Source organism: Pithys albifrons, chromosome 3, assembly GCF_047495875.1.
Source record: "Pithys albifrons albifrons isolate INPA30051 chromosome 3, PitAlb_v1, whole genome shotgun sequence".
NCBI classification, from domain to species: Eukaryota; Metazoa; Chordata; class Aves; order Passeriformes; family Thamnophilidae; genus Pithys; species Pithys albifrons.
In genome coordinates this window covers 1688373-1706515 of record NC_092460.1, presented here as the reverse complement: position 1 = coordinate 1706515, position 18143 = coordinate 1688373, and the positions used below count along the sequence as shown (strand labels likewise).

The window sequence follows — 18143 nt, the reverse complement described above, 5'->3', positions numbered from 1 at the left end:
CCCCTGCCATGGGCAGGGACACCTCCCACCAGCCCAGGGGGCTCCAAGCCCTGTCCAACCTGGCCTGGGACACTTCCAGGGATGGGGCAGCCACAGCCTCTCTGGGCACCTGTGCCAGTTTCTGCTTATTTTCTCCATTTCTATGCCATTGGAACCATAGTATTGTCCATAAAGACTGGGATGTGACTTTCCAAAAAGTCTTTGGGTATATCTGTCCTTTGAAGTGCCTTTTCTTTGTGCACTCCAAAGGACTTTAGAGCAAAGCTGAACAGAGTAGAGGTCAGATGAAACCCTATCTCTGTGAGACAACACGTGAGGCTGTGCCTGTCAGGTCGTGACAGTGTCTCTGTTACATGGACCAGGTGGAGTAAAACCCTTGAGATGTAGGTGTGGAGCTGGATGACAGAGCAGGGCTCTGGATTTTGAAGCCAGCAAGCTGCTGTTGGGTTGCCCATTTTAGTTGCAGACCCTTCCAAAAGCAGGGAAAAAGGGTTAGAGAAGGTCATGCACATCCCCATTCTTTGGGCAGACAGGGCTGAAGCAGGTGTTGATTGGCACACCTCAAATAAAGAAAACTCTCCCTACTCTCAGTAAAACAGTGTTTTTCTTTAGCTGCATGTCCAGCCTGGGCACTTGGGCATGGAAGTGCTTTGTTTATCAGCTGTGGTGCTTCCTGAGGCTGGGAGGTTCCAGCAGGACATGGCTGAGGAGGGGAAAAGCTTGGACCAAAATGCCTCTGTCTTTCATTGTTCCACTGCCTGGAGCTTTCTGCCCAGTTTGTCCATCTCGAGGGGATGACAGAGGGGACTGTGCTGTTCTGGCAGGGTCAGCAGCCCAGGCTGGGGTTTAGTGCAGACAATTAGTGAAGTCTGATGAATTTTCTTTGGCCAGAACTGCATTGCTACTCACGAGTCCAATGGCATTGACATCATCACAGCATTAATTCTCAATGACATCAACCCTCTGGGAAAGAAGAGGATGGACCTGGTGTTGGAGCTGAAGGCAAGTCAATGTTTTGTGCAATTCACACTCACAGTGAGATGAAACATAATTTTATTGTTGGGATTATGTGGGTGTTTATTATATCCCAATATTCATAACTGCCAAAAAATGATACACTTCAGAGAGCTGGAGGCAGTGCCCAAAGATTGTTTGTTGCAGGTATTTCATCTTTTAAATGATGACATGGAGTCACCAGTTCTCCCATGGGGGATGCAGGCAGTCAGGATACACTGAAGAACCCTAAAATAATTTCCTGTTAAAAATTTAAAGCTGATGAAAACTTTTCTGTTGTTGCTGAGCTCTGACACACACAATGGAACTGAAATTTCTCGTGTTACAACTGGTTTCCTCATCCTTTATTGCTGTTGTTAAAGCAGTAGATGTTAAATCATCACCAGTTCTTTAGGGCTGTTCATATTAATGCTGAAATAATTAGCCCTGGTGCTGGTTTCAAAATACAGCAGCAGGTTCCCTTCTGGCAACAGCAGTCCCAGAGCACTCCTGCTTCAGCCTGTGCCTGAGAAATGTTTCCTTTCTGACTTATTGCCCTGACTTTCCCTGCAATGTCTCCTTGTTTTCCGTTGCCGACTCACACCATTATTATGGGTAATGTGGGTTTTTTATTATTGTAAATAAAAAATGCTTTTAGACTCAATTAGCATTATACTTCAAAATTAAATACTTTTATTGGGTTTTATTGTCAGGCATGATGGATTTTAATCTTAATTGTTCGTATTAAAGTAGTCTGGTGCCTTGTGGTAGTTTCCCATTTCCTCCCTCTGGTTCTTGGCCAGAGGAGCCTGCAGAGTGAGCTCAGTTAAAAGCAGCAAAGCACATCAGTGTCTTCAGCCCTGCCTGTCCCCTGATTTAATCAGCAGCATCTTCAGCAAAGCTGAGCTGCACCACTTGGGAGCTCAGAGCTTGTGGTGATGCTGCAGCATCCTTCAAACCAAACAAACCAACACAAGCTCCAAGGAGCAGCATTTTGGAAATCTAAACCTTGACTGGGTTAAACTGATGTCTCCCAGTAAGTGAGATTTGGGAATTGAACTGGTAAAAAATCCTATCAGGTTGTATAGGTCAATAATAAGAGGAGAGGGAGGGCTTGGTGAGGTGGGGCTGGAGGAGCCCTGTGGTGGCTGGCTGGGACTGTCCTGCTCTGTCGTGGCTCACAGATGTAGGACCCAGGTTCTGAAGGACCTTCCTGGCCCTGGGGGTGCTGGCACTCGGGCTGGGTGCCTCATTTCTTGGCTCCTGGCAGTGATTGGTGTTTCTGCCTGCCCTCAGAACAATGCCTCCAAGCTGCTCCTGGCCATCATGGAGAGCAGGCACGACAGCGAGAACGCCGAGAGGATCCTCTACAACATGAGGCCCAAGGAGCTGGTGAGGCCCTGGCTCGCTCCCAGTGACCCTGGTCAGTCCTGGTACTGCAGCACTGGGGACACTGGGATGACCATGTCCACCCCAGAGGTGCTGCAGGAGCTTGCTGGTAACTGGAAATCCTTTCAAGGGGTTGGTTGAATGAGAGCAACATCCACAGGAACTGGCTCAGCCCAGTGCCCAGGTATCCCAGTTGATCTGAGAAGTGCTGTGGAGGAGAGATCCATCATCCTGTGTGAGGCAGGGAAGGGCATCACCTGACACTCTGGAATCATGGAATGGTTTGTGTTGGAAGGGACCTTAAAGCTCACCTTGTTCCAACCCCTGCCATGGGTAGGGACACCTCCCACTGACAGGTGTCTGCACGGGGAAATCATCTGCTCAGGAGACAGAGAAATGCAAATTTCTTGTGCTTTAAGAGCTGTCCAGGAGAGCACAGCAGGGTTTGGGGTTGGTTCATGTCGTCACTGGTGCAAACACAAGCAGGAGATGCCAAGCACAGCTGAAGCAGTGCTGGTGTGTGTCGGTGCTCAGAGCAGCAGCCAGAGGTCAGGATGTGATGGAGCATGAGGAGAGGGTGGCCCAGGATATGGGCAGCCAAAGGCTTGGTCTCTTGTGTCAGTGAGCTGGGCTGAGGCTGAGGTCAGGCCTCCTGCTTATCCTGGTCTTGAGAAACCCACTGACCTTCCTTTGAATGTCCATGCTCTGCTCCCCTTGACCCTGTCCACACTTTGCCTAAGCCTCTTCCTCACTGGCCTCTGTCCTCTTCCAGGTGGAAGTGATCAAGAAGGCTTATCTGCAGGGGGAAGTGGAATTTGAGGATGGAGAGAATGGGGAAGATGTTGCAGCATCTCCAAGGAACGTGGGACACAACATTTATATCTTGGCTCATCAGGTAGAGTGTCACCTGCAGCTTTGGTAGCACCATGAGTCACAACCTGGGAACACCCAGACTCTGCTTTTCCCTGGAACTGTTTTCGTGGCTCATCTCTGAGACAAACTCACTGCACGTTTCCTTGTTACCAGAGCAAATCCCAATCCTTAATCAGAAATGAAAATTCTATAATACAGGAGAATTTGGGGAATTTTCTTTTCTAAGAGGGAGCAGGCAGGCTCTGGACCAAGTTTCTGAAGACATGTGACTCAGCTCTTGGCAGCACTCAGCAGCAGTGTATTATTTTTCAGCTGTATCAAAGGTTACTTTATACTCCCAAAGAAATGCTACTCACTGATCAATTAAAGTGTGAGCAGAAATCTCAGCCCTTGCCACTTTCTCTCTCTGCTGGAGCCAGGCAGGGCTGTTGTATTGAGACAATGTGTGTTTGAAGGTAAAAAACCAAAGGGATTTTTTTACCAAAGGTAAAAGGTAAAAAAAACAAAGGTTAAAAAAAGGGAGGGAAAATATATCTAAATCCACACTATATATTGATGCTGCATCTCTCACTGCCTTACAGACTTCTTGTTCCTTTAGTATCTGAGCAGACAGCCCATCACTGTGCTGCAGGATGGATTTGGAGCATCCAGCAGCATTTTTGGAGCACTTGTCTGTGCATCTGCTGTTCAGTTGATGCAAATTCTTTCTCCCTGCCTGGATCCTTGGGTGATGAGCACCCCTTTGGGTTAGGGTGGGTGGAGAAGGACAGACCCAATGTGAACGTTCAGAAAGATTCCCAAGCCAGGCAAAGGGTAGGAGAGGATGAGGAAAAGAGGAATACAACACTGGTAATTAAAAAAATACATATTTGAATCATCCTGACTTGCTCCCAAAATAGAGCTGCAGGGTGTCTCGTTGGAACAGAACAAGCCTTCTGTCAACTTTGCCCTTTCCTAGCAGCTGACTGTGTACTATTTCTTTTTTTATGCCAAAAATCAGAAATTTAATATCACAGAGAGACATCTGGTGTCTCCCACTCCCTGTGCATTCCTTTCTTTCAGTTGGCTCGTCACAACAAGGAGCTGCAGAACATGCTGAAGCCAGGAGGTCAGATCGAGGGGGATGAGGCTCTGGAGTTCTACGCCAAGCACACGGCGCAGATCGAGGTACCAGGAGGGGGATCCCCTGGGGAGGGAAGCAGGGCAGCCCAGCCCTGTGTGCCTCCCACGTGCCCTCCCTCTGCACTGGTACCTGTGTGTGTGCACTGTGGCCCCTGCCACGGAGTGTCCCTGCAGCCATTCCCTTACTGAGTGTTCTGGCAGCGCCGGGGGGGCTGCTCTGAGCTGTCTGTGTGGGCTCTGGGATGGAGCTGAGCAGAGCTCTCTTGGCAGCACAAGTGTGGCTTCACTTCTGTTACAATTTGGCCGGTGCTGGTGCTGAATCCATGAAGTTTGTCATAGCTTTTGCCACTCCTTCTGCATTCTGGTGGCAATTTGGCCTCGTGTACCATCTAAGAGCTTTATAAAAGTAAGATGCTCACAAATAGGGAGGTTGCCCAGAGAAGCTGTGGCTGCCCCATCCCTGGAAGTGTCCCAGGCCAGGTCAGACAGGGCTTGGAGTAACCTGATCTAGTGGGAGGTGTCCCTGCCCATGGACAGGGAACTGGTTGATCTTTAAGGTCCCTTCCAACCCAAGCTGTTCTGTGCTGACATGACTTCACAAAACTCTAATAAGCAATGCAGATATGACCATTATTCCTCGTATTTGCACGTGGCTAAAGTTTTCCAGCATTCCTGAACTGGGTGACCACGTTGCTCTGAAATCCATCCCAGCTTTGGTGCAGGATTCACTGGGCCCCCTGGAAATTCCAGCTCAGACAGTACTGCCAGGATAAGACCATGGCACAGAAATTAGTCTTGGGGCTAAACACAGACCTGCTTTGAAAAAGAAACAAAGTGAAGCCTCTATCGAGCTACTCTGGTACAGAAATGTGTCCAAGGGTTTACATGTTTGAAAGGGGAGGAAAAAAAGCAGCAAATGAAGAAATAAATCCTGTGAGAACTGGGCAGGACTGAGGAGGCTGCTGTTCAGATTGTCAGGTCGGACCGGACCATGGAGCAGATCGTGTTCCCCGTGCCCAGCATCTGTGAGTTCCTCACCAAGGAGTCCAAGCTGCGCATCTACTACACCACGGAGAGGGACGAGCAGGGCAGCAAGATCAACGACTTCTTCCTCAAGTCCGAGGACCTCTTCAACGAGATGAACTGGCAGAAGAAGCTGCGAGGTAGGTTGGTGCTGCCGGGTGGCATTCGGGGCTTTGAAACGCTCCGTGGGTGGCAGATGGTTCCCAGTGTGGCAACAACCTCGATGATTGTTTGCGAGAGCTGCTGCTCTGCATGATGGCAGGAGGCTGAGATGGAGGCAGTGAGTGCTGCAGCAATATGGACCCTCTGGAGGGGATCCAGGGCAGAGCAGGAGGAAGGAGCACAGGTCGTCTTTTTTAAGATCCAACAGGAAGGAACAAATCTGGGGAGGTTTTGCTTAAGTGAGAATGTGGCAGGGAGAAAGGGAGAGGACACAGCTGAAGGGAGCAGTGGCCTGTTCTCCTTCCCTGGGCTGGATTCCCACCTGTTCAGGGAGGAGGAAGGAGCGAGGCTGCACTTGATGATCTTCAATGCCTTTTCCAACCTTAATGATTCTGTGGACTTTGGCATCTCCAGCATAAGAGCAGGTTAAACATGCATTTCCCAGTAACAGTGAAGCAGAACTGGTTCTTTCTCTGGGCAAGGAATTAACTGGCTGACAGGCTGCTAAGCCCCTTCCAGCCCTGTGATGCTAAAATACCTGACAGCAAGAATTTCCAAGCTCTGCTTTCCCTCTGAGATTCCCAGTGGCAGGTAGGAAATCCTTAGAATGATATTTTAATTCATGCAGTGCCACCACATCCCCTGTAAACTTTCTAACTCATTTGCTTGGGTTTTTTTTCTTTTTAGAAGCTGATTTCTTGTTTTACTGAAGGCCAAATGCTGCAGCTGAGGCTCAGCCTCAGTGGTGGGTGGTTGGGATTTGCCAACAGTGACCCTCTGAAATGTGAGAGATAAGACAGGAAGCTCCTGCTCCCCCCAGCCCCTGCCATCTGACACCACTGCTTTGCATCAGCTCAGCTCCAGGTTTTAGCTTCAGAGCACAGACTGGTGTGGAACCCCCTCCTAGGGCAGATGTGCTGCCTAAAATCACTGCAGAGCTCTGCAAGAAATATGGGAATACATGAGATCCTAAACAAACTGGCTACTTCGACGGCATCCATATATTCTGTTGGGTTTTGTTGAGTCACTTTGTCTCTGGGGCTGTCTCCAAGCAAGCTGTGAAGACATTCATCATTAACAACAGGCCACAAGTTAATCAAGATCCACCTGCAGCAGTAAAGATGGTTTTTTTCCTTCAGAACCTGGAATAATTTGTTCTGTCTCTAATATTCAGGTCCTGTTTGGCCTCTGAGTGATTTTCTGCATTCATACAGCTGTTTCTCAGCTGGTCCCCAGAGTTTATGTTGTACCTCTGGCAATGCTCTGTGTGCTCAGGTGGTGCCACTCAGAGATTATTCAAACCTCAAAACCACTTTTTAAAAAAGTCTTTGTAAAGGCCCATGCACTTCACCCTTCAGCTCATGGTGTTGGTCCATAATATGAGTGCCAGAAGTGTCCCAGTTGTTAATTAGGGATGGAAATGAGTCTGCTAAAGTCAGGCAGAAGCACAACCCAGGGCAGAGTCAGGTCCGTGCCCAAAGGAAGGTTTAAAGTTAAACCTGGCCCTTTATAATGACCCTTCATGTAACAGTTTCATAGAAATTAATTCAACCTCCTTACAAATTCTTCCAGTTAAAATGAAATTGAGAACAGGCATAGTACAGAGAGCAGTGTATGTATATTTAACCACACATTGCTGCATCACATTTGGGGGAGGCTTAACAAGTGCCTGGCTTATTAGATGCACTGAAGCTGATAATTCTGGCATTTGCCCCTTTTTGGTTTGTGTTTTTGGCCCTTTGCATTCAGCTGCTCAATGCATTTCAATAAAGGTGCATTTCAGCTCAGTATAATGAGAAATACACTCGGTATAATGTGGAATTCCTTATCCTGTTTTGTGCTCAGGGTGCTACAGGGGGGGATTTTTTGGAGAGGTGCTGGCTCAGACTTGCTGCATTCATTAAATTCCTCTTCAGCCCCCAAAGCTGCATTTTCACCTGTCTCTAAATTCTGTGAGTTTTCCTTTGCTCTCTGCTACATAAACACTCTGCCTCCTCCTTCCAAGGGGGAGAACAGTCCTGTCCCTGCTTTGAGAGCCTTCGTTGCACCACTCTGGCTTTCAGGGGGACACAGTTGGCTGTGCCCCAAGGCTGCAGGAGCTGGAACCAGGGGATTCCTGGATGCAGAGGGAATTCCTGGATGCAGAGGGAACTACTGGATGCAGAGGAAACTACTGGATGCAGAGGGAACTACTGGATGCAGAGGGAACTACTGGATGCAGAGGGAACTACTGGATGCAGAGGGAGTTACGGGATGCAGAGGGAGTTACGGGATGCAGAGGGAGTTACGGGATGCAGAGGGAGTTACGGGATGCAGAGGGAGTTACGGGATGCAGAGGGAGTTACGGGATGCAGAGGGAGTTACGGGATGCAGAGGGAGTTACGGGATGCAGAGGGAGTTACGGGATGCAGAGGGAGTTACGGGATGCAGAGGGAACTACTGGATGCAGAGGGAACTACTGGATGCAGAGGGAACTACTGGATGCAGAGGGAATTCCGGGATGCAGAGGGAATTCCGGGATGCAGAGGGAATTCCGGGATGGAGAGGGAATTCCGGGATGGAGAGGGAATTCCGGGATGGAGAGGGAATTCCTGGATGCAGAGGGAACTCCTGGATGCAGAGGGAACTCCTGGATGCAGAGGGAGTTACTGCAGGGCAGCTCTCACCTTCCTGTCAGCTCTTGGTCCATGACCACTTCAGAGAGGGAACAGTCCTGCTTTCTGCCTCGTGGTTCTGCAGGGATTATGCAAACCAGGAGTCTTTGGAAAGTATTTCAGTGTAACAGGAAGAATGTCAGTGTGCAGCTGAAACAGAGGGATGGGGCTGGACCTCACTGTTTGTTTTCCTCCTCCTAATTGTTCTTGGTGGGACTCTGAGTACCAATGTGTTATTGAGGGAAGCCTGAAGTCCTTGATCTCTGCAGCTTCTGAACTTGTTCTCTTGCTGCTGCTAAGCCATGTTTGAATCCTTTGCCTGAAAACACCACTTAGGAAACTTGAAGTTACCCCCAAGATGAAGAATAATCAAATAAACTTCAAAACAAGGCATGAATGTTGTTCCTGTGGATGCTGTGCTTTTGGGCAAACTGGAAAACTGAAAAAATTTTCTATGTAGGCCTCTTTTTTTTTTTTAACACTCCATTAAAAAGAATTCTTTTGCTCTTTTGTAGCTCAGCCTTTCCTGTACTGGTGTGCCAGGAACATGTCCTTCTGGAGCAGCATTTCCTTCAACCTGGCTGTCCTCATGAACCTGCTCGTGGCCTTTTTCTATCCCTTCAAAGGAATCCGAGGAGGTACCAACACTTAACATACAAAAGCAGCTGAACAAAGAGGGTGTAATGAGCCAAACTCTGCCCCCCACTCGTGTCTCTGCCAGAGGGGGCAGGAGAACAGAAATTAGCTTTTTTAATTGCCTTGATTTAAATTGTGCTGTTGTTACTCTTTCTTGAGGCATTTGTAAGGAAAATACAGAGCCCTGCTTTTTCCTAGGGGAAAAAATTACCCAAGACAAACATCCACCTTTAATTACTTGAATGTTCTACTTTGGTTTAAATTCTGCAATTAAGTATTGAACTAAAAATAGGCAAGATGTTGGATTTGTTGTTTTATTAATGACATTTTCCACACAGTTTTCCTGGTTCCACGAGGCCTCCCAGTGCTGGGGGTGGGTGGCATCACCCTGCTGTGCCAGGGCAGGGGACAGGGGTGAAGTGCCATTAGAAATTGATGGAGGACATGGAAAAAGAGCCCATTTCCAGGGCTCCCTCACCCCCAGGAGCAGAGAGGGCAGAGGTTCCCCCAGGGAATGAGGAGCAGCCTGGCCCCTGGCTCAGGACCAACGTGCTGCTCTGAGCTCCCTTGCCCTTGCAGGGCTTCCCAGCATTCCTGCCCCCAGTTCTGGGATAACTCCTGTGGGATTGCACCACTCTGCTGTACCAGGGCCCGTGGAAGTTGCCTCTGATCCAGCCCAGGGCTTTGTGTGCCACTGGTGGCTCTTGTAGCCAGCTCAGTAGATCCTGGTGAGATCCAGCTGCTCATCCTCAGATCCAGCCTCTCCCAAGAGCTGCTCCCCAGGGCAGCTGGAGGGTTGGAGTTGTGTCAGCAGGAACTGGGAAATCTGGAGATATTCTTGGGAATCTCTGTGGTGTGTGTTGTTTGCAGAGTGGTGTGAAGGGAATGTCTAGCTAGGAGCCCTTTCCTTGTGTTTAGGGGGTTTGCATCCTGATAAAGCCTGTCAGAAGGATATTTTAGACCAAAATCCAGTGTTTTGGAGAGTGGGATGAGAACAGTTTTACCTCCTGCCCTCAGTGCCACCAGACTGTGGTACCTTTGTCAGCAGGGTGAGGCTGCCCAAATCCCTCCTGCCTGGAAGGCTTCAACAAGCCCCAGGAGCAGCTGATTTTCTCTCTCTGGTTTCAGAGATCCCAAGGTAAAAGGTCTGTCTTTATGGCTGCCAGGAGAGCTGCTGGGCAAAGGAATTCCTTGGGATTATAAATTGCAAGACCTGGGGGGGATCTTTGGCATTTTGAAGGTGCCCTACCCTACATATTTGAAGTTTTTTTTTAGGTAACATTATCATAAAATCTGTTCCTCTGCTAGTTAGAATCAGAGAAGTAAAATAAATAAATACATGTGCATCTTATATTTAGCTTAAAAAAAAGACTCTTCCAAACAGACTGTTTGGGGGAAGTTGTCAGTGTCTTGAGCTGCTCAGACACGGTGAACTGAGCAGCTGATGAGCATCTGACAGTAGCAGAAGCTGTAAAACTTCTGACTTGAGGAGCAGAAACAAAACTGGAGGTCTGGAATTCAGTACTGGAATGGTGAGAATTCCAGAGACAGGGAGAACTTCCCACTGGCTGCACGTTCCTCCTGCCTGTGGTGGTGTAATGACCCCACGTGCTCCCAGCAAGGCTTTGGGTCAGGTTGGTGCAGACAGTTGTGAGGGACCAGCCCTTGGCTTCACCTGCCAAGGGCAAGGATGCTGCTCCCAGTGTGTTCCCAGCTCTCCCTGTCCCCGGGAAGGAGGGAGGACCCTGTGACCTGAGCCCTGCTCTGTGTGCAGGTGACATGACCTGGGTCCCACTGAGGTGCTGGCACTGTCCCTGCTGGCCAGCCTGGGCTCCTGGGCCTGGCCCAGGTGGGGATCCATTAACTCCAGGTATTTCTGAGGACTTCCTTAACTCCAGGTATTTCTTCAGGCCTGCTGGGAACTGTTGCAACTCGTGACAGCAAATCCATTCCCATGCTGTGTGATCCTGGCATGCTCAGACACCTGGGCAGGTGGGATCCCTCAGGACTGCTCCTCCCAACAATTCCTGAGTCATCCCTAGGGAAGCTGCCTCTTTTCCCCTCTGCCCTCCCGTGCTGGGGTGACTGTGCCAGGCTCTGCACCCTGTGCTGTGTGGCAGCTCTGGTGGCAGTGCCACCCTGAGACTCCAGACTCCCTGCAGGCAGCACCAACAGCTGCTCAGCTTTACACTCATTAAGTTTTAATTTCCATCCATCCTCTGCTGTCTTTATTAATCTACAGTGACTTGGAACAAAATTAAAAGGCTGCTCATGGCAGTCAGATGAGAGCAATATTTCCTGAGCTGCCTGAGTTTGGGAGGGGGAGGACAAAGCCCTCAGTGAGGATCCTGCCAGCGAGACAGAAGTTCTCTGAGTCCGTGTTTGCAGAAGGGCTGCAGAGTGCTGTGAAATCTGGGAGGTCTGGCCTTTCTCTCTGTTGAGGAACAAGTTGCTTGAAGACAAAAATTATGTCAGTTTGAAGAAAGAGGTGTCTTCTTCTGCATAAAGCCAGGGTGAAAATGGTATTTTTGGCTGAATATTTTTTATGGCTCTTTCAGGGGAGTGTATTTTTAGCAACATGGGTTCAATGTTATGTAAGCAGCCAGTCTCATGGGACAGTCAAACTAGAAGCAGGAATAGCAAGAGATGACAAAAACTGGTACAAGGGTTTGTCCAGAAGGATTTCAGGAGACTCCACTGTGGCTCCAAACCTGGAGGAGCTTCAGGGCTGTCCCACCTGCAAAAGGTCTCTCAGCATTCAGGTGTACCAGCCATGAACAGGAAAATGAAGAATCCTGTAATAGTTATATTTATATAATAACTTAGTAACAAGTTTGTGATTAAACTCTGCTGAAGGTGTTGGGCTGAGATGTCCCACTGGCTGCTTTGGAATCAGCAGTGGCTGAACACGAGGCTGAGTGATGCTCTGCCAAAGATGGAATAAATGGCATTTACTGGCCAGTTTGGTTCTAGAGGTGTTGAGATGGGTCTGCTCCTCCTCCCCAGGCACGCTGGAGCCCCACCTGTCAGGGCTGCTGTGGACAGCCATGCTCATCTCGCTGGCCATCGTCATCGCGCTGCCCAAGCCGCACGGCATCCGCGCCCTCATCGCCTCCACCATCCTGCGCCTCATCTTCTCCGTGGGGTTACAGCCCACTCTCTTCCTTCTGGGGGCATTCAATGTAAGAACTGAGTGGGCTTTGTTATCTTCTCTTGCTCCTTGTGTGCATGAAGACATGGGGCAAAAATGGCCTGGGCTGCTGTGGTGGGGCTGGTGGGGGGAGTGATCCCCTCGGGGGCTGCTCCTGGCGAAGGGTCTGCTGCTGTTCATTTAGAAGGAAAGTCTTTGTAGAGAAAGTGCTCAGGCATTGGAATGGGCTGCCCAGAGAGGTGGCAGACTCCCCATCCCTGGAGGTTTTTAGGATAAGACTGGATGTGGCACTGAGTGCCATGATCTGGTAATCAAAGTGGGGTTGGATCAAGAGTTGGACTTCATGATCTCAGAGGTCTCTTCCAGCCCAGCTGATCCTGTGATTTAATCCTGGTTGCCCAGGCTGGGGACAGCTCTAAGGTTTTGCTCAGTCTGGAAACAGCTCCTGCTCCAGCCAGGAATGGGAAGTCTGTGGGACCTAAAGCACATGGTTATTCACCCAAACCTGTCTCTGTTCAGGGGCTGAGCTGAAGCATTTATGGAATTGTATGAGATTCACCAAATATCATAGGAGCAGCTGGGGGGGGCTCAGCCTGGAGAAAAGGAGGCTCAGGGGGACCTTCTGGCTCTGTGCAATCCCTGCCAGCAGTGGGGAGCCAGGGGGGGTCGGGCTCTGCTCCAGGGAACAGGGCAGGAGCAGAGGGAACTGGTAATTGGGGCATTTAGCAGGTGCCCAGTAAGTCAAGGCACCTTTCCTTGGTGTTGATGGCCCACAGGAGGATTTCTGGGTGTCTTATCCCAGAGGGAATTGCTGAGGGATCTGGAGCACTTGCTTAATCCTTTGAACAGGAGCCTTTGGTGGTTGAGGTTTTTTAGGAGGTTTATCACTCACACCAGGGAGTGTTTTTACCACCTTCTTTAAGTCTTAGTCTTGATGCCCTTTGACACCAAGCTGGGAGGGCAGGCAGGGCACAGGTTATAGTGGACATGAGCAGTTGGAGTTTGGGCTCAGTCTCAGCTGGGCAGAAAACACAACAAGGAGCAGGTTTTACTGACGTGGGAAATGCTGACATTTGTTGATCCCATCCTGGAGTTGTCTCCAGCTTGGAAAAATTGCAAGTTTTTCCTGAAAAGGCACATGTAACTAATTCATGTTTTTTTCTCCCTTAGGTTTGTAATAAAATCATCTTTCTGATGAGTTTTGTGGGTAACTGTGGGACCTTCACTCGAGGATACAAGGCCATGATCATGGATGTGGAGTTCCTCTATCACCTGCTGTACCTGCTCATCTGTGCCCTGGGGCTCTTCGTGCACGAGTTCTTTTACAGCCTCTTGGTAGGTGTTTTCCTGGCCTGGGAATGTTTCCCTGTCAGTTTGTGAAGTCCCATCTCTGGCATATCCAGATGTGTCACACAAAAGCACTTTCTGTTTATCTGCTGGGAAGCTGCTGTACAGGCTCTGGGAAGAGCTGCACACTGAAGGTTTTCCTTGGCAGAAGTTTTGGTGGGAGACTGTGGGACTCCTGCCACGTTCCTTCTGCTGTGTGACTTCTTACAGGGACACACAGTCACAGGGCAGGGGGGTGGCTTTAAAGGAAGAGAGGAGAGATTTAGGTTAGATTTGGGGAAGAAATTCCTCCCTGGGAGGGTGGGCAGGCCCTGGCACAGGTGCCCAGAGAAGCTGTGGCTGCCCCAGCCCTGGGAGTGTCCCAGGCCAGGTTGGACAGGGCTTGGAGCAGCCTGGGCTGGTGGGAGGTGTCCCTGCCCATGGCAGGGATGGGATGGGATGGGCTTTGAGGTCCCTTCCAACACAAACCATTCTATGTCTTGTACAGGCAAAGACCTTTTTGTTGTTCCCAAGTGTTATACAAGGGTTGTTTCAGGTTAAATGTTGTTAAATAGGTCATTACAGTAAATGTGGATGCAGTTGCAATGGAGGTATTTAGTATTTCTCTGTATGTTGGGCCTCTTCTCAGGCTGCTCAGGTTCAGGTTTCAATCCAAAATGTCATAACTCTGATTCATTTCAATACCTGGTAAAGGTCTTTTTAAGCTCATGTATATGAAGAAAAAAATCCTGGAAGAATCTAGCCATAGAAATGTTAGTGGGACAGGAGGCACTCTTGGAGTTACCACGCTATGAGGAAGACACTCAGTCTTTAAGGTGCTTTACCATTTTATTTTCAATAACTATAACACAGTGTCCCTGCTTTTTGAGCAGCTGGATGGATAACTTAGGAATGTCTGCTCAGGCTGTATCCAGACTGCAGCCTGACATGACAGACACAGATCTGGCAGAGGTGTTTCTCCTGGCTGGGGTGGAATCAGCCTGCTCTGCACAAAGCTGCTAAGAATAAGCACTGAAGGAGTAGATGTAGTGTTGGTGGAGAAAATGTCTCATTGTCGAAGCAAACCTTAAATCCCATTCAGAACATGCTATTTTTGGCCCTTTGTTTGATGTTTGCCACATCCTCTGGTACCTGAGCTGGGTATTTTCTATGTTCATGTAGGTCCAATTTAACAAACACCTGTTCTGTGATTGGCAACCAGGTTAGCCACAACCTGCCTGGGCTCTGCTGTGGGTTGTCCCAGACCCAGAGCCATAAAAATGAAGGAAATGTCAGCAAAGAAATTTAAACAGAATTTGGGGAAAAGATATTATGCAATTACACACTCAGTAAACTCAAACTAATTGCAGTTTGAAACGAGCTGTTTGGAGGCTGTGATGGGACAGGCAGTTCTGTAAGAAGGGCAGAACAGGCTGTGTCAGCAGCTTGGTGTGTTCAGCACTTCCCTCGCCAGGCAGGGGCTCCTTCCCCAGCTGCTGCTCAGGACAGCAGTGCCAGTGAGGAGGAGGGCACGGCACCAGGAATGATGCCACAGTGGTGCTGATGCCACACTTGCTGTTGTTGGTTGTCCTCAGCTCTTTGACCTCGTGTACCGGGAAGAGACTTTGCTCAACGTCATCAAGAGCGTGACCCGCAATGGGCGCTCCATCATCCTCACTGCTGTGCTGGCCCTCATCCTGGTCTACCTGTTCTCCATCGTGGGCTACCTCTTCTTCAAAGATGACTTCATCCTGGAAGTAGACAAGCTCCCTAACGAGACCTTGCTGCCAGGTCAGTGCCGGGTGCTCATCTCCAGGGGTTGTGCTGGAGAAAGGAATGGGCTGTTATTCCCTGGGGCATTGGCAGGACAAGGGGAAACGGCCTCAGGCTGTGCCAGGGGAGGGGCAGGTGGGACATCAGCAGGAATTTCTCCATGGAAAGGGTGGTCAGGCACTTGAAGGGGCTGCCAAGGGAGGTTTGAAGTGCCCAGCCCTGGAGGTGCCCAAGGCAGGACTGGCTGTGGCACTGAGTGCTCTGGTCTGGGGACAAGGTGGGCATTGGGAACACGGTGGGCTCCATGGGCTGGGAGGGCTTTGCCAAGGTGGGCATTGGGCACAGGGTGGGCTCCATGGGCTGGGAGGGCTTTGCCAAGGTGGGCATTGGGCACAGGGTGGGCTCCAGGGGCTGGGAGGGCTTTGCCAAGGTGGGCATCGGGCACAGGGTGGGCTCCATGGTCTAGGAGGGCTTTTCCAAGGTGGGCATCAGGCACAGGGTGGGCTCCAGGGGCTGGGAGGGCTTTGCCAAGGTGGGCATCAGGCACAGGGTGGGCTCCAGGGGCTGGGAGGGCTTTGCCAAGGTGGGCATTGGGCACAGGGTGGGCTCCATGGGCTGGCAGAGCTTTGCCAAGGTGGGCATCAGGCACAGGGTGGGCTCCAAGGGCTGGCAGGGCTTTGCCAAGGTGGGCATCAGGCACAGGGTGGGCTCCAGGGGCTGGGAGGGCTTTGCCAAGGTGGGCATCAGGCACAGGGTGGGCTCCAGGGGCTGGGAGGGCTTTGCCAAGGTGGGCATTGGGCACAGGGTGGGCTCCATGGGCTGGGAGGGCTTTGCCAACCTAAAGGATTCTCTGATTCTATGAAATAAAAAGGAGGGTGCATGTAAAGGAGAAAGCTCTGTGCTCTTCTAACCTCAAGGATAATCCCAACTGTGAGCCTGGAACTGCACCTGGGTGTGAAGGGGTGTCCTGGTAGGTGGGCACTCACCTTGCAGGTGTTAACCATGCCCTTGATGGCCCATTTCCTGGGTTTAGATCGCACAGAGCCAGGGGAGACCATGACTGGAGAGTTCCTCTACTCAGACGTGTGCAAAGCAGGGAGCAGTGAGAACTGCTCTTCCATCATCCCTTCAGAGCGTGAGTATCTGCACTGCAACTCCTAACTCGGAATCTCCACTTTTTTTTCCTAGTTAAGCACCTTTAATTAAAAAAAAAATAATAATTTCTGTACAAAATCCTCTGGAATAAATTTGGGAACAAAGCTGTCATGAAACTTACTTGAAATATCATTAATTTATGCCAACAGCATAAATAACATTTATTACATGAAGTGATTAAACTTAGAACTAAACCAGACTTTATGAAACACTGTCATACTCTTTAATTTTCTCCATCAATAGGAGAAGGAAGTGATGCAGTTTGCCTCTTTGCAAAGTTTTATTATTTTAAAACATCAGGCTATTAAATGTGAGCTCAGAGCATAATGCCCTGTGAAATATGGTTTATTGGCAGCATTATTCTATCTGGCAAACTGAGGAAACTGGGTTTAGTATCATATCAGGAAGTAAGTACTCAAAGGATTAAGTGGACAGAGTAGGTTTGGGGGGTTTGGAGATCCAAAAAGTGAGCTATTACTTGGGTATTGAAATATTTCAGTTTTATTTCCTAGAAAATGTGATTTACTTGTTGGAGATTTACGGTGCTGGCTGGAGGGGCAGACAGGACAGGGCTGTTCCTCTGAGAAGTGCAGCTCTTGCATGGCCCTCAAAGGTCAGCAATGAGCATGAGCCTCAATGGCTACAGGAGGAGAAATATCCTCTTTGAGAAACTCAGTTTCAGCTTTGGCACAAGAAAAGCTGCTTTATTCAGCTCCTCCACTTCAGCCACAGGAAGGAAAACTCCAGAGATGTTTTTACAGCACAAATAATCAACCTGGTGCCGGGGTCTGATGTGGCCAGAGATGTTCACGTTGGCCATTGCTCTTGGGTGTTGGCTGGTTCAGGACTGCACAGGGTTCAGGCCTCTCCAGGGCTCCCTTGGGGAAGGTGGGAGCTGCTCCTGAGCATTTCTGGGATGAAATGAAGGTCATGAGGCTTTTAATGGGTACAGGGAGAGCGTATGAGGTTGGAGAATTAATTCTAGCAGTTCTGCAAGTGAAACTGTGAAGTTGGAGCCTTCAGCCAAGTGAAGAGAAGGTCAGAAAAAGCGTGTTGCTTTTCTAGCAAAGTGCTGTTTCCACAAGCAGTGATATTTTAGCCATTTGAAAGCTCCAAGTGGAAGTTGCCATTTTGAGTGCAGCCCAAAGGCTGTGCAATCTGTCAGGCACCAAGGGAGAGTGGAAGAGGCAACACTTTGTCCTCTGAGCTGTCAAAAAGCTCGGATTCTGTATAAACAGGCAGCTGGTGATGGGAGCTGTGCATGTGAACAGGGATGGGAAGAGGATTTAACCAAGTCACAGGCAGCAGGCCAAGCACAAAAGCAAACTGGTGGTGGGGAGAGGAGGGCAGGGACGAGATCTGCTCCTGTGCTGGCTGGAGAGAGTCCAGGGGAGGCCACAAAGATGCTGAAGGGTCTGGAGCATCTCTCTGGTGAGGGGAGACTGTTTAAGGCCTGTTCAACCTAGAGGAGAAAACATTGAGAAGGGATCTCATCAATCCATACAAATATCTCCAGGGGATATCAGGAGGGTGGCTCCAGGCTCTACTCTGTGGTGCCAGTGACAGGACAAGGAGCAATGGCCATGAACTGAAACACAACAAGTTCCACCTCAGCATGGGGGAGAGCTCCTCTCCATGGAGGTTGGAGAGTCCTGGAACAGCTGCCCAGGGAGGGGGTGGATTCTCCCTCTCTGGGGACATCCCAACCCCACCTGTGTCACCTGCTCCAGGTGACCCTGCCTTGGGTGATCTCCAGAAGTCTCTTCCAACCCCAAACACTCTGGGATTCTTTGGGGGACCTACAGGGCTTTGCAACATGGGCTGGCAACTTCAGGGGAGAGAGCATAACCAGCACAGAATGGAGGGGATGATTTAGAGCTAATCTT

At 49.7% G+C, this 18143-nt stretch overlaps 1 protein-coding gene across 6 annotated transcripts in view; it reads left to right on the top strand.

Annotated features, from left to right (window-relative positions):
• ITPR1 (inositol 1,4,5-trisphosphate receptor type 1) overlaps positions 1 to 18143 on the top strand; it is a 182875-nt gene that overhangs the window by 142849 nt on the left and 21883 nt on the right. For all 6 annotated transcript variants that reach the window (XM_071550192.1, XM_071550193.1, XM_071550191.1 and 3 more), the window contains 10 exons: positions 892 to 1002; positions 2290 to 2385; positions 3155 to 3277; positions 4318 to 4422; positions 5348 to 5540; positions 8732 to 8854; positions 11859 to 12034; positions 13174 to 13338; positions 14925 to 15120; positions 16136 to 16237. In XM_071550192.1, the coding sequence (XP_071406293.1) occupies positions 892 to 1002; positions 2290 to 2385; positions 3155 to 3277; positions 4318 to 4422; positions 5348 to 5540; positions 8732 to 8854; positions 11859 to 12034; positions 13174 to 13338; positions 14925 to 15120; positions 16136 to 16237 (1390 nt within the window). The remainder of the gene's footprint in view (positions 1 to 891; positions 1003 to 2289; positions 2386 to 3154; positions 3278 to 4317; positions 4423 to 5347; positions 5541 to 8731; positions 8855 to 11858; positions 12035 to 13173; positions 13339 to 14924; positions 15121 to 16135; positions 16238 to 18143) is intronic.